The 15620-nt window shown below is 43.4% G+C and overlaps 1 protein-coding gene across 5 annotated transcripts in view; it reads right to left on the bottom strand.

Annotated features, from left to right (window-relative positions):
* The window catches only part of WWP2 (WW domain containing E3 ubiquitin protein ligase 2), a 146472-nt gene that overhangs the window by 48700 nt on the left and 82152 nt on the right, over positions 1 to 15620 (bottom strand). For all 5 annotated transcript variants that reach the window (XM_070770836.1, XM_070770832.1, XM_070770833.1 and 2 more), the window contains exon 7: positions 11969 to 12096. In XM_070770836.1, coding sequence (XP_070626937.1) covers positions 11969 to 12096 — 128 coding nt within the window. The remainder of the gene's footprint in view (positions 1 to 11968; positions 12097 to 15620) is intronic.

The following is a 15620-nucleotide window of genomic DNA, read 5'->3' as shown; positions in this document are numbered from 1 at the left end:
AAGGTAGCATACAAAATCTATCAATAAAAGTCATACTCTGTGCTTCCACTGGTCAGGGAACTTGGATCCCACAAGCCATAAGACATGGCCAAAAATAAATTAATTAATTAACAAAATGACCCCCCAAAATCTAAAAGTCATAAAAGATTGATGAATTCAACTATATTCATTTTTTAATTGAAATGGCAAAAAAAAAAAAAAGGCAAAAGCAAAATTAAAAGAGAAAACAATGAACTTGGAAAGATCATTATCAACTCATATTACAGACTAGTGGCTAATTTCTTTGATATGAAAAAAGCTTCTACAAATCAACAAGGAAAAAAAAAATGCACAGAGGCACTTCACAGTGAAGGAAATACAAATTACCCCATACATATGAAGTACTCCCATCAGGAGACACAGAATGTCTGGTGTCTCTCCTGCAATGGTAGCAGCCATTGATGATTATTGCCTGAATCCACTAATTGGTGAGGGACTGCAAAGCAGTAATAATCTATCATTCCTCTAAAGAGGAATTTCACCTATCAACTATTTGGTGGACTTCCCTGGTGGTTAAGAATCCACCTTGCTAAAAAAAAAAAAAAAAAAAAAGAATCCACCTTGCTGTGCTGCTGCTGCTGCTAAGTTGCTTCAGTCGTGTCCGACTCTGTGCGACCTCATAGACGGCAGTCCACCAGGCTCCACCATCCCTGGGATTCTCCAGGCAAGAACACTGGAGTGGGTTGCCATTTCCTTCTCCAATGCATGAAAGTGAAAAGTGAAAGGGAAGTCGCTCAGTTGTGTCTGACTCTTCACAACCCCATGGACTGCAGTCCACCAGGCTCCTCCATCCATGGGACTTTCCAGGCAAGAGTACTGGAGTGGGGTGCCATTGCCTTACCTTGCTGTGCAGTGGACACCAATTCGATCCCTGGTGATGCCACAGGGCAACAAACCTGCACACTGCAACTACTGAAGCCTGCCCATGCTAGAGTCCACACTTTGCAACAAGAGAAGCCACTGCAACGAGAAGCCCAAGCACCACAACTAGAGAGGAGCCCCTGCTCTCTGCAACTAGAGCAGTGAAGACCCAGCACAGCCAAAAATAAACCAATAAATGTGTTTTTTTAAACTATTTGGCTACCTCAAGGTTCAGTTTGTGAAGAAAAAGAAGGAAAAAGTTGGTCTTTCATTTACCAGTTTTCAGAAGAATGAGCTGATACTCTCACATCCTCCCAAAAAAGTGAAATTTTATTGTTTAAAAATCATTATGAATTCTTGGATTTAAATATGTTTCAAGTATTTCATTCATGCTGGGAAAGATTGAAGGCAGGAGAAGGGGCTAACAGAGCACGAGATGGTTTGATGGTATCACTGACTCAATGGACATGAGTTTGAGCAAGCTCTGGGAGATGGCGATAGACAAGGAAGCCTGGTGTGCGGCCATCCATGGGGTCACAAAGAGTCGGACACAACTCAGCAACTGAACAACAAAAAGCATTTCAATCTGCTGTGATTACTGTTCTTATTGGAACTAAAACTGTTTCCTTCTTTGGGGTTAACAGGAGATAGAAGGGGCAAAGATTTTCAAGTCAGTTTCAAGTTTTTCGGAAAAAATTCTAAGATGATTTAAGTGGGAAAGTGAAGAACAGCAGGTATATTGTGCTAACATTTATGTGTATACGTTCAAATAATATATATGGACATGCTTGTATATTCAAATTGGAAAGAATTATAAGAAACAGAACAGGGACTGCTCTAGGGAGGGAAGGGGAGGCTGGAGGACGAGAACAGGAAAGAGACTTTCTTTACACTGTTTAAGCTTTTTTACTTTTGTATAAAGTGTTGACAACATGTATGTACTGCCTATTAAAAAATTATGATGAAATTGTCAACCAGGAAAAGAATAAAACCAGAGCCTTGGGGCATGCCAGTGGAAAAGACTGTCCAGTCAATACTATTTGGATTTGACCATTTGTGCAGCTGCAAATCTAGTTACAAGGGTTCCCACCAGGACTGAGTCTGTGCACAGAGCTATCCGAGAGCCTGTGATTTACCAGAGTCATTCATCTGTTTAAGAGTTTTGTGCTATCTCAAGTTTGGATTGGAGACAAAATATGAAAGCCAGATATCCTAGCATTGAAACTTTACTCGTCCATGCTTATCCTCTCTGCTCTCAAAAAAACTGTGTGTGTGTGTATGTACAGACATACATCAGTTATTGCAGGTGTGATTCCAGATTACCACAATAAAGCAAATATCATGATAAAGCAAGTCACACAATTGCTTGCCAAGGGCATATAAGTTACATTTACACTATACTATGGAGAAGGCAATGCAACCCACTCCAGTACTCTTGCCTGGAAAATCCCATGGAGGGAGGAGCCTGGTAGGCTGTAGTCCATGGGGTCACGAAGCGTCAGACACTTACTGAGTGACTTCACTTTGACTTTTCACTTTCATGCATTGGAGAAGGAAATGGCACCCCACTCCAGTGTTCTTGCCTGGAGAATCCCAGGGACGGGGGAGCCTGGTGGGCTGCCATCTGTGGGGTCGCACAGAGTTGGACACAACTGAAGCGACTTAGCAGCAGCAGCAGCACATTATACTATATTCTATGAAGTGTACAATAGTATTATGTCTTAAAATATAATGTACACTTTATTGCTAAAATGCTAACCATCAACTCTTTTGCTGGTAGAGGGTTTGAAATATTGCAAGAATTATCAAAATATGACAGAGAAACGAAGTGAGCATATGCTGTTGGAAAAATGGTGCCACAGATTTGCTTGAGGCAGCATTGCCACAAACCCTCAATTTGCTTTAAAAAAATTTTTTTTTAATTATCTGTGAAGTACAATGGGCTTCCCTGGTGGCTCAGTGGTAAAGAATCCGCCTGCCAAGCAGGAGATGCAGGAGACATGGGTTCCATCCCTGGGTCAGGAGGATCCCCTAGAGAAGGAAATGGCAGCCCATTTCTACTATTCTTGCCTAGGAAATCCCATAGACAGAGCCCGGCAGGCTACTGTCCATGGGGTCACACAGATTCGGACACAGCTTGGCAACTAAACAACAAATGAAGCATAATAAAACAAAGAGTGATAAGATAAGGTGTGCCTGTATATATACACATGTTCTTAGAACATAAGGACTTGAAATTTCAGAATTAAATCCACCCCATCGCAGCTTATAGTCAGGAGAAACCAAATTTCAGACATTCAGTTACTGCCCCATGGTCACCCTGGTAAAACAGTGACAGAGCACGATCCTTGAGCCACGACTTAACGTAGAGAGAAAAACTGGATTGTCAAAGACGAGGAGTAACAATTTCACCAGCCCTTAGAGAAATGCTGTATGTTACTTTTAAGCTCTATTCAATATAGCCAGTGTTCTTAATCCTAATTATTTGATGTGCACAACTTATCTGTCCCAAAACACTTATTCTTCTTGACAATGAGGGAAATCTTGTTTTCCTTTGTTTTTTGCTGCTTTTAGTCTCTACCTCCTATGTCCTTGCCTCCATCCCTCTCTCACCTCAGCCCCTCTTCTTTACAGGCTCCTCCTACTGCTTCAGCCCAGACGGGTCCCTCTGCAGAGCCCACAGTACCTGTGGTCTCAGCTTCTCAACCACACAGCCCCTGTGACATCTACTGTGTTAGCACTTGGCAGACTGTGTCTTTTCAGCTTCTTTCCCTGAAACAGACTATAGAGCAGAGGCTCATTTTATATTTCTTTACACTGTCATAGCACTTAGTAAAATGTCATTTGACAAACGTTCATTGAACAAATACTTATTTAATAGGCCTAATAATCTAGCAAACGATATCTGAAATAAATGTGCCTCACATTTGGATAACACTATCATTGCAAAGCAGGTTCTTTTTAAAATTTTTAAATTTGGGAATAACTGCAAATTTATAGAAAAGTTGCAAACACAGTACAAAGATAGCATGCCCTTCATCCATGCTATATAATATTACTACCTTGCTTAACTATGGCACATTTGCCAAAGCTAAAAAAAAATAACATTAGTACATTACTATTCATTAAATCCCAGACTTTATCTAGGTTTCACAGCTTTTCCACTAATGTCCTTTTACTATTCCAAGATCTAATCCAGGATCCCATGCTGCTTTTCACAAGTTTATTCTCATGAGCTCAGTTTTCTTCCTAGTAATCCCATAAGGAAAGTGGTATTATCCCCATTTTACTGAAGGTAAAACAGAGGCTCCCAGAAGTACCATTTAGAGAGGTGACAAGCAAGTAGCAGAATCAGCACTCAAACCCAGAAGACCACTAAACAAACACAATGGAAGGGGTTGGGGGAAAGAGAAACAGAGATGGCTTAGATGGCTCTCATGTATGGGAAGAAAAGCTGGGTCCCGAGATGAGAGGGTAAGTGGGGTAAGGAGGCAAAATGCCTGATTCCTGCAACTCTGGGTGTTTCACAAAGTTCCCTCTGTGATGCTGGTTAAACACTGTAACTTTATGAATCAGATATTCATTGAGGGCTCAGACATACTCTAGTCACAGTTAGCCAAAAAGAGATCAGGAATTGGAAATTCCTCTGCTTAATCCTAGACCCGCTGCCAGCTCACTGTGTGTTCCAAGATCTTTAGGTGTGTGTGTGGTGCAGCACAGACTCTCACTGTACACACACATCTTTTCAGCCCCCTCACTCGGGTGTGGAAAAGGCGCCTGCCAACAATGGAAGCTTTTTAAAAGGAAGACCAGCTCATAACATATGACACACGGTAAAGCAGTCAGTATGTCTCACCGTGAAACCCAAGAAATGCCTTCCAATGCAACTGATCAACTGAGCGCTTTACGAGACCAACCAAAACCAGAAAAACAGTTCATAACTAGCATGACATGGCGGTGGGTGAGGATTATATAAAGAAAGCATTAAATTAGATGGAAAAAAGGAAAACTTGAAAATGGATAAAGTCATACTATGTCACCTGATGGGAAAGTTCCATCTTTCCTTGGTCAGTACACAGATTCAAACAATTTCCATTTACCTTCCACCAATTTTTTAAAGGCTTCCTTGGCAGGCTACAGTCCCCATGGAGACTGCAAAAGAATCGGACATGACTGAGCGAGTTACACTTTCATATTTTTTTCAACTTCCTAAGCATTCCAAGTCTGAAATTTGTTTTGAAAATATATAAGCTATCAAAGCATATCATGGAGAAAAAGCAATAAGATGGGACCAGCCTTTCCAGGCATTAAAAAAAATGTCGATAATCGAAATCACAAATAAACAGGATAAGTAAAGAGTCCAGAAATGAATACTCACTGCATATAGGAATATAAGAAAGTAAGAATATAAGAATATAGTAAGTGATAAACACAAAGTATCACCACAATTAAAAAAAAAAGCAACTAATGTTCATAGGATAATAGGATCTCGCTACAGGGAAAAATTAATTGAAACTCAGCCCTCATTATACACATAATATGAATGTCTACATACATGTGCATATACAGATATGCCACTATAATTTGTGGTGGGATAGTTTAACATGAAAAAAAAAAGTAAAACAGAAGAAAATATTTATTCCATCTAGAGACAAGAGAGAATCTTTTCACTATGGAAGCAAAAGTTGAAATTACAAGCACTAAAAAAAACGCTCAGGCATAGTTTTTTTGTTTTTAACTACTTTTCTAGAAAAACCACAGAAAAGGAGATAAAAGGCAAAACAAAAATATAATAAAAACTTATAATCATAAAAATAACCAGTAAAACTTGTGTACCTAGATATTTTACACACATTAGGATGACTAAGTATTAAAAAGAAAAAAACAAGTGTTCACAAAGATGTGGAAAAATTGGAACCCTCATTCACTGCCAGTGGGAAAAGAGTACATCTGCTGTGGAAAATAGTTTGAGGGTTCCTCAAAAGCTAAACATAGAATTACCATATGAACCATCAACTCTACTCCAAGGTGTACAGCCAAAGAACCAGAAGCACAGACTCAGACAGACACTCAGACATCCACATTCACCACAGCATCAGCCAACAGCCAAGTGGAGGACACAACCAAAATGTCTATCAACAGATGAATGGATAAAATGTGTTTACATGTGGTAAACACATACAATGGAATATTATTTAGCCTGGAAAAGGGACAAAACCCTGATACTTGTTACAACATGGGTTAATCTTGAAAACATTATGCAAGTGAAATAAGCCAGAGTCAAAAGGACAAATGATTCCACGTAAAACATGAAGTACTAGAATAAGCAAATGCATGGAGACATAAAGTAGAACACAGAGGACGTCTCTCGTGGTCCAGTGGTTAAGAATCCACCTGCCAATGCAGGTGGGTTCAATCCTTGGTCTGGGAAGATTCCACATGCTGAGGGGCAGCTGAGCCCATGTGCTGCAACTACTGAAGCCCGCACACTCAGAGCCTGCGCTCTGCAACGAGAGAAGCCGCCACATGAGCCCACACCCCGCAACTAGAGTAGACCCTGCTCCCAACAACTAGAGAAATCCCGTGCAGAGCAACAAAGACCCAGGGCAGTCATAAACAAACAAGCAAACATAATGCAGGACAGAGGTTTCCCGGGGATAGGGCTGGGGAACAGAAGGAAGGGAGGATGCTTTTGTGTGAAGGGTACAGTTTCAGTTTGGGATGATGAAAAGTTCTGGAAAAGGACAGTGATGAAGCTGCACAACATTGGGAATGCACTCAACGCTGCTAAATTATTCACTTAACAATGGCTTAAATGGTAATTTTTATGAGTATTTTACCACAATTTTACTAAAAAGTCTATATAAATCTCTAAAGTTAACCTCTATAACTCCACAAGTCAAATAACTGAACACTATGAAAGAAGTCACGTAAGAGAAAAGCAACTGATAACTGTAGAAACACCATAAGCTTAAATGATGAGGTGGGACTCTATACCTGATAGCAAAATGACAAACTAGTATTTACAAGGTCAAGGGAAAAATAATCTTCATATGCCACGAGGAAAATTTTACAATGCCTTGGCATATATGATTATTATAACACCAGATTTAGGCAATCTGGTAACACACTTCAGCTTTTTAAATGTTCATATCCTTTGACTTGGGGCTTCCCTAGTAGCTCAGTCAGTAAAGAATCTGCCTGCAGTGCAGGAAACCCGGGTTCGATCCCTGGGTTGGGAAGATCCCCTGGAGAAGGAAATGGCAACCCACTCCAGTGTCCTTGCCTGGAAAATCATGGACAGAGGAGCCTGGAGGGCTGCAGTCCATGGGGTCGCAAAGAGTCTGGCACAACTGAGCAACTAACACTTACTTATCCTTTGACTCAAGAACTTCATTCCAGAAGAAACCAAGTTGTGGGTAAAGATGTTTACATCAGGATTTTCTGCTTTATTGACTATGCCAAAGCCTTTGACTGTGTGGATCACAATAAACTGTGGAAAATTCTGAAAGAGATGGGAATACCAGACCACTTGACCTGCCTCTTGAGAAACCACATGCAGGTCAGGAAGCAACAGTTAGAACTGGACATGGAACAATAGACTGATTCCAAATAGGAAAAGAAGTACATCAAGGCTGTACATTGTCACCCTGCTTATTTAACTTATATGCAGAGTACATCATGAGAAATGCTGGGCTGGAAGAAGCACAAGCTGGAATCAAGATTGCAGGGAAAATACCAATAACCTCAGATATGCAGATGACACCACCCTTATGGCAGAAAGTAAAGAGGAACTCAAAAGCCTCTTGATGAAAGTGAAAGAGGAGAGTGAAAAAGTTGGCTTAAAGCTCAACATTCAGAAAACGAAGATCATGGCATCTGGTTCCATCACTTCATAGGAAATAGATGGGGAAACAGTGGAAACAGTGTCAGACTTTATTTTTTGAGCTCCAAAATCACTGCAGATGGTGATTGCACCCACGAAAAGACACTTACTCCTTGGAAGGAAAGTTATGACCAACCTAGATAGCGTATTAAAAAGCAGAGACATTACTTTGCCAACAAAGGTCCGTCTAGTGAAGGCTATGGTTTTTCCAGTGGTCATGTATGGATGTGAGAGTTGGACTGTGAAGAAAGCTGAACACCGAAGAATTGATGCTCTTGAACTGTGGTGTTAGAGAAGACTCTCGAGAGTCCCTTGGACTGCAAGGAGATCCAACCAGTCCATCCTAAAGGAGATCAGCCCTGGGTGTTCTTTGGAAGGAATGATGCTAAAGCTGAAACTCCAGTACTTTGGCCACCTCATGCGAACAGTTGACTCACTAGAAAAGACTCTGATGCTGGGAGGGATTGGGGGCAGGAGGAGAAGGGGACAACAGAGGATGAGATGGCTGGATGGCATCACCAACTCAATGGACGTGGGTTTGGGTGAACTCCGGGAGTTGGTGATGGACAGGGAGGCCTGGCGTGCTGCGATTCATGGGGCCGCAAAAAGTCAGACACGACTGAGGGACTGAACTGAACTGAAGAGAAATGCACAAGGACTGAGAAATGGTTATATGAACTATGGCATATTAACTGATAAACAGTATGAAACCACTAAAAAAAGGTAAATAGAAAGACCCTGAAACATGGACACGTGTATCAAAAATAATGAAATGAGGACCTCCCTGGTCCTCATTTGCCTTCCCATGAGAAGGTGAGAGTGAAGGGCTGAGAGTGAAGGGATACGGGTTCAATCCCTGGTCAGGGTGCTAGGATCCCACATGCCTCTCGGCCAAAACACCAAAACATGAAACAGAAACAATAGTGTAACAAATTCAATAAAGACTTTAAAAATGGTCCACAACAGAAACATCTTTAAAAAAAATAATGAAATGCAGAAAAGAACGTCTATCCATGCTACGTAATTATAACCATATGAAATGATTTGCCAGGCTAACATCGAGAGCTTACTATGTACCTGGCACTGTGCTAGACATGCTATATGTCTTACATAATTTATTCCTTATAACAAGCCTAGGAGATATAAACTCTTGTCCTGATTTTATTAATTAGAAAATAAGGGCCATCAAGTCCCTGGGCGTTATACACATGCTGCACATGGGGATGTAGAATCTGACCACAGCCTGTGTGACTCCTGACCTTATATGCACGGAAATCACATTTAAGGGAGAATTGAGTGAGAGATGTGATTTTTTGAGGGGGATAAAGTTTTCAATAAAAAAAATTAGAAAGTAAATCATTACATACAAGTCTCAATAAAGTGCTATGCCATTATCCTAGACCCCGATTCCACCATTTCTAAAACCTTAGAAATATTATATTTATACAGACAGGCTGCCATTCACCTTCTTTTTATAAAAAATGGATACTTTACAGTTGTGACAACATGAAAAAACCACCTGGAACTCGGCTCCCTTTTTGCCCCAGATGTCTTTTTCATGCACAGCTGCAGAGCACAGCCAAAAACAGGCTTGCTAAATAAATCTTGTGGGTCTCTGGAAACCTTCCCTGGAGGCACGGCTCACTACCACCACCATTTTGGAACTGGTCCTCACAGTTCGAACAGAGACATATTGAGTGATGGAGGTGTCCTCAGTCAGAGCCACAACCCTCTTCTCATTTTGCACTGCCAAAGAGAGGGGGCTCCTGTCTGCTCCCCAAAGGAAAACTGAGATCTTTCTGTATGCTTTGGATAGACATTAAAAAGCCTACCAGGTCCAGGCTGGCTGTGAGGCATGGTGAACCATCTTCAGAGCAGAAAAGAGAGAGACGAGACAGGGGCCAAGGCATTTGAAAGGTATTTGAACAGGCAGAAATCCCTAACGTGCAACGACTGTCCTTCACAGACTGATTTGGGAGTGGTTTGGACATTCAGACACAGCACCATAAAACATCTCTAAGGCAGTTTGGGGTTACAGATACTTGGCTTTCAGAAGACGTGGCTGGCACCTGCCCCGTCTGCTCAAATACATAATGTTCCTGGAGATAAGGACAATACGCGAAGGTACCTAAAAATAAGCCAAGGGGAAACACAGACCTATTTAAACGTCCAAGGAGACTGACTCAAAGACCGTAACCATAGAAACATAATTTACCCATAGCTGGGCTTTTTTTTTTTTAATGTGGATTTTTTTTTAAGTCTTTATGGAATTTGGTACATTATTGCTTCTATTTAATGGCTTGCTTTTCTGGCCACAAAGCATAGGAGATCTTAGCTCCCGTAGCAGGGATCAAGCCCACACCCTGTAGGGTGCCCATGGTAGGGACCTACTCCTACCCATAGGAGGGAATTGTCTTTATAAGACAAGCAGAGATGGCTGAGGGAGACCAGCATCACAAGAATGGAGGCCCCTGGAAGGACACAGAGGCTGGTATCATGGCCGTGGCATCGAGGTCACAACCGATTCCGAAAGCCAGTTCCCCTTGCCCATCTGTGAACACCTGCCCTCTTCTAGTGACTTATTTTTCTGAGAAGCACATTTACTGGCGCCCACGGTGCTCACACAGTTTTCCCCAGCATGGCCCGTGGCCACCACCTTGCTGTCTCCACCACACAGATGGGAAGCCAGGCCACCCTTGGCTTCTGTGACTGGCAATGCCAGCGCCTGGACACGGTGGCTGGCACAGGAGCGCCAGGTAAGCCAAGACAGCAGCCCAGCCACTCATCCTCCTCACCTCCAGTGCTTCCTCGTCCTCAAGGCTCAGGGCCAGCTGGCCAACTCAGTTTCTGCAGGCAGGTCCCAAACTCCAGAGAGAAAGTCAGGCCACCACACAGACAGTGAATCTCACAGGACCCAGGCCACTCTGTCCTGCTGTCTGCCACAGACAACATCATGGCCGACACCCTAAGCTATCACAGTGGCTCTGGAGCCCTCAGATGGTGCTGCCGGAGAACTGAAAGCTATTAGAAGGTAGTCCCAAACGATGCCTCCTGCTCAATAAGTTTGTTACAGAAAGGACAGTAACAATACCAGGCTAATGCTTGCATGGAGAAGCTACGCTGCTATGTTCAATCCAATGACACTTAATTTTTAATTTAATACTTCCAGTAAATAAAAGAAATGTTAAATAGTGATCTTGCTAAATAAAGATTAGAAATTAAATATTGTGCTGTAAACATAATAAAAAGAATAAAACAAATTTGTAACTATTAAAAAGAAGAAGCTATGCTGCTCCAAATTTCCTGTCCTTGCCACACTTCTGCTACTACAAGCATCTACATTTATTTGTGTCACTTTCTGGTTTAAACACCTGCATTCCCCCACCTACAGTTTATCAAAGCAAGTGGCCATGACCCTTCCCAACTGCCCCAAATTAAGACAAATCACCAAATGACCAGAAATCACAAAAGATTTGACAGTCCTCAAGATGTTTAGAAGAATAAACTTTTGGGGGTTGGCTTTTCCCTTCTAAATTCAACACTGTCCTGATGAGACGGAAGGAAAGCGGGACAAAAATGGATTTGTTTTGAAACAGGTCCTTCTCTTCCCACTTATGGGGAAGCAGGATCAAGTGCAGAGAAGTTCGGCATGGATGTGGAAGGGCTCTCCTCTCTCAAATGGGACAAATACTCTCAATGGAACAGCTACAGGAGGCCCCCTGGTGGCACCAGGGCTTTGCCCCAGTTCAGCATCCCAACCCACTCAACAGCACCACGATCTTCTCTAAGCCAGCTCTTAACAATAATACTTAGCCTTTTTTCTCCTTAGTCTGATCATTTCCATAAATTAGGGAAATGAAAAAAAAAAAAAAGTATCACTTAAAAAAGATATCCCCTCTCAAGAAATCCAAGGTTGATAAGAAATGAATTTAAAAATTAATGCTTTTTAATTCTGTGCCAAGGAAGGTTTGAGAAGAGTGCAGTCATATGGAGAATGACCTTGGCTGTACAGACTATGCCAGAGAGAAAAGAAGATGGGTCATGGAAAGAATGATGAATTCAAATTCCATCTCAGTTTGGGAGTCTTCTCTCACCCACCCGGCATTCTGACACGGCAGACAGAGTCCCGGCTCCATGTGAGCACAGCTCTAGTCTGGGCTGGTGCTCTGTGCTGTCACTCACCTGTGCCATTGGCCAAGCTACTGTGGCTCGGGTTCTTGACAGGCTGGTGGTGCCGGCTGCTAGTACCAGGGCTCTGCTCTCCGGCTGCTGTGGCTGGTCTGGCTGAACCACTTGAATGTCTGTGCGTCCTGCAGGTTCAAAATATAAAACAGACAGACATAAGTTACCATGAAGAAAAAAGAGCTGTGCCCCCACCTAAGTCACCGTATTCCCTCTCTCACTATTTATGGGAAATAAGCCCTGTAATAGTCCTTCTGGTCTTTGACTCGACAGAAGCTGGCCCCAAACGGAGAAACCCAGGTAAGCTTCCTTCCTGGTAAAAAGTACAGAAGGTAACTTTAGGTAAATTTTTCCACTTGAAGTAAACAAATCCAGAGTGAATTGCCCCTACATCTGAAATAACTGGCAAAATATCCTGTGACCATCACATTATTTTTATTGGGCTTGACCATAGGAAATAAACAAGAAAATCACTGGATGGGCTACAGACAACATATTTTTCCCATTAGCCAAAAAAGCAGCCCCAAACTTATCCAAACCCATTTGCTCTATAGCTAGAAACATGCCTGCCTTGGGAATAAATGTTAAGGGCATTAGACAACTTCAAGCAACGTGCGTGTTGCCATGTTTTACCTAGAAAAGGTGACTCAACAGTCTATGGAAGTAAATGAGGAACAATGCAGAGAGGGATCTGTACAGGAAAAGTGGTGGAATCAGCAACAGAGATCATCTGGCATCTTTAGAGAATGCAAGGCAACAGGCAGTATATGTCTCCACAGTCTTGTCATAGCTTGACATCTTCATTCAATGAAAATGACTGAACTTTGGTTTCCGTTTTGTCAAAGGAGATTATCCTACTACTCCATTACATACAATTTTTCAACAGTGAGAGGATTTCTATACTACCCAGGGAAGAAAAGACCACCCCTGTCCAGAAGAGAGAGATCCAGGGAACAATTTATAACCACAAGACGAGGGGCAGTGAGAATACCACCTACAATAAGTGTGGAAGCAAAGACGATGCTGAAGCTGAAGCTCCAATACATTGGCCACCTGATGGGAAGAACTGACTCATTGGAAAAGGCCCTGATGCTGGGAAAGATTGAAGGCAAAAGAAGAAGGGGACGACAGAGGATGAGATGGTTGGATGACAGCACTGACTCGATGGACGTGAGTTTGAGCAGGCTCCAGGAGTTGGTGATGGACAGGGAAGCCTGGCATGCTGCAGTTAACGGGGTTGCAAACAGTCGGAAACAACTGAACGACTGAACTGAACTGAAGGACGAAGCAAGTATTTAATATGCGCTGGGCTAGAATATCAGGTTCCAGGTACCTGTGGTGTGCTGTGCATTTTGCACATATTATCTCATTTAACATGGCAACCCCAGAGGTCACCAACTATTATTATGTCCATTTTACAAGTGAGAAAACAGACACCGAGAAAGTGAGCAATGGAGCAGAGATTTGAATCTAGGTACTCTAAGATCAAGAGTCCACGCTCTCGGGTTGGAGGCTGGGGTGGGGGTGGGGGTAAGCCTGGACTTAAGTTGAATCCCTTTCGGGCTATTCATGGGTCACTTGGCCAATGGTGAGATGAAGACCTTGAACAGAAAGCTCCCCCATGGGAAGGCTCCACACCCACCAGAACACCTCTGCTGGTGAGACATTCTGGTCCAGGATGCTGGGAAAAACTTGCAGCACCACAAACCCAGAGATTCCCAGGGGAAAGACGTGGCCCCATGACTACCTTCTCCAACACAATGGGTACACACCCACGTGTTCACAGTGACTGTCTTTGGACGCTGGGAATATGGATGTTTCCTTTTGTGCTTTCCTAGGTTTTTCTGATTTTCTTCATTAAACTTGCCTACTTTTGAGGGAGGAAGAAACACAATTATTTAAAAAGAAAAAGTTTTTCTTGGGCCAAAACTACAAAAAAAAAAAAAAAAAGAAGAAGAAGAAAAAAGCAACCTAGCAAACCCTGGAGTCCTTGGTACCTAAGACTGCATGGCAGTTAAAAATGGACAGGAGAGCACAACTGAGCTATGGAAATAAAGATTTAATTTGGACTGTTTTTCCATCTTATTTTTCCCTGAGCTAATTTCATAAATCAAAGCTGTCAACCACACCTCAGTCAAGAAAAATATTTCAGAGTCCCCACTCCATGGGAAGGAATATTAGCATTGAGCACTTTACCCCAAGTCCTCATCGAAAGCAGGAGTGCAGGCTAGTTCCAGAGGGGAAGATGGTCATTAGCTGCTGGTGAACGTGTGTGTATGTGTTGAGGGCTGAGAGCTTCAGAGAGATCAAATTGGTTAATAGAAGGTTTATTTCAGCCAAGAATCCCCTTAAAAGGACAAAAGAAAAAAGCCTCTGTGATTGGGTGCTCAGAGCCCACAGCAGAGGGCTGGACCCTCCAGGCGGGGCAGGCCGCGTGGGGCAGCGCAGAAAATGAGACACCAGTTGTGTCACACGCACGGGCTCCTGTGACTCTTTCCAGCCCCCTGGGCTCCTTGACCCTCTGCAGGGCAGCTGGGCATGACAACAGGGTGGGTCCTGTTACTCTCCTGGCCCCTCCCTCCCTTCCCCGAAAGGGCATGTGGTCAGAGTTGAGAGAGAACACTTTCAGAAATACTCAACCACTAATGAGAGCAGCACACCCGGAATGACAGGCTGCAGCAGCGCCGGGATCAGCCCAGAACCAGGGGCAGCTGGGACCGCTTTGCGTGGATTGCCGCCTCCCTGCCCATGGCCCATGGCCACCCCGCTACCCGTCCACCACACACACACACACACACACACACACACACACACGGCCACCCCATTACCTGCCCACCACACACACACCCACACACCCACACCCACACCCACACACACAGACACACACACACAGACACACACGGCCACCCCACTACCTGCCCACCACACGCACGCACACACACACACACACACACACACACGGCCACCCCACTACCCGCCCACCATACATACATGCATGCATACACATAGACACACACACACCCTTACACATACATACATACTTCCCCCAGATTCTTCCCTTGCCTTCAATCTGGAGCTTCCACCTTTCCCCTCTTGAATTATCTTTAAAATAAGACTCTTAGAAAGAAGAGAAGGCCTCAACATTTGAGGAAAATCTTTCTCTTCAGCAGTTGCTTCTTTGGGAGGACTCAGTTCAGTTCAGTTGCTCAGTCAGGTCTGACTCTGTGCCCACATGGACTTCAGCACGCCAGACTTCCCTGTCCATCACCAACTCCCAGAGCCCGCTCAAACTCATGGGAGGACTCACTCAACCCTTAAAAGATGGGACTGTGTCGTGATTAAAAAGCTGGCCCAAATGCTGAAACCACACACCATAAGCCAAAATAGTACCAGGACGCAAATGGGGTGATGGGTGGAGATGAGCTGGGCTCCACCACAGGCAGCCTGGCTTCGGCTCTGCCAATGACTTCAACCTTGGCCTGATCCCTCCGCCATTTTGGGGGCAGGAGGGAACAGCTATGCAGACCCTGGGGCAGTTAAAAGGTGGCAGAACAGCAAAACTCCACAAATGGTTTTGAGTCCTCTAGTTACCGAGATTCAGCCTCACTAGAGTATGTGCTTTCTCAGAATGCTGGTGTGAACTTATTCCTCT

The sequence above is a fragment of the Bos indicus genome, chromosome 18 (genome assembly GCF_029378745.1).
Source record: "Bos indicus isolate NIAB-ARS_2022 breed Sahiwal x Tharparkar chromosome 18, NIAB-ARS_B.indTharparkar_mat_pri_1.0, whole genome shotgun sequence".
NCBI lineage: Eukaryota > Metazoa > Chordata > Mammalia > Artiodactyla > Bovidae > Bos > Bos indicus.
Note: the sequence above shows the minus strand (reverse complement) of the source record. Positions and strands in the feature narration are given on the sequence as shown.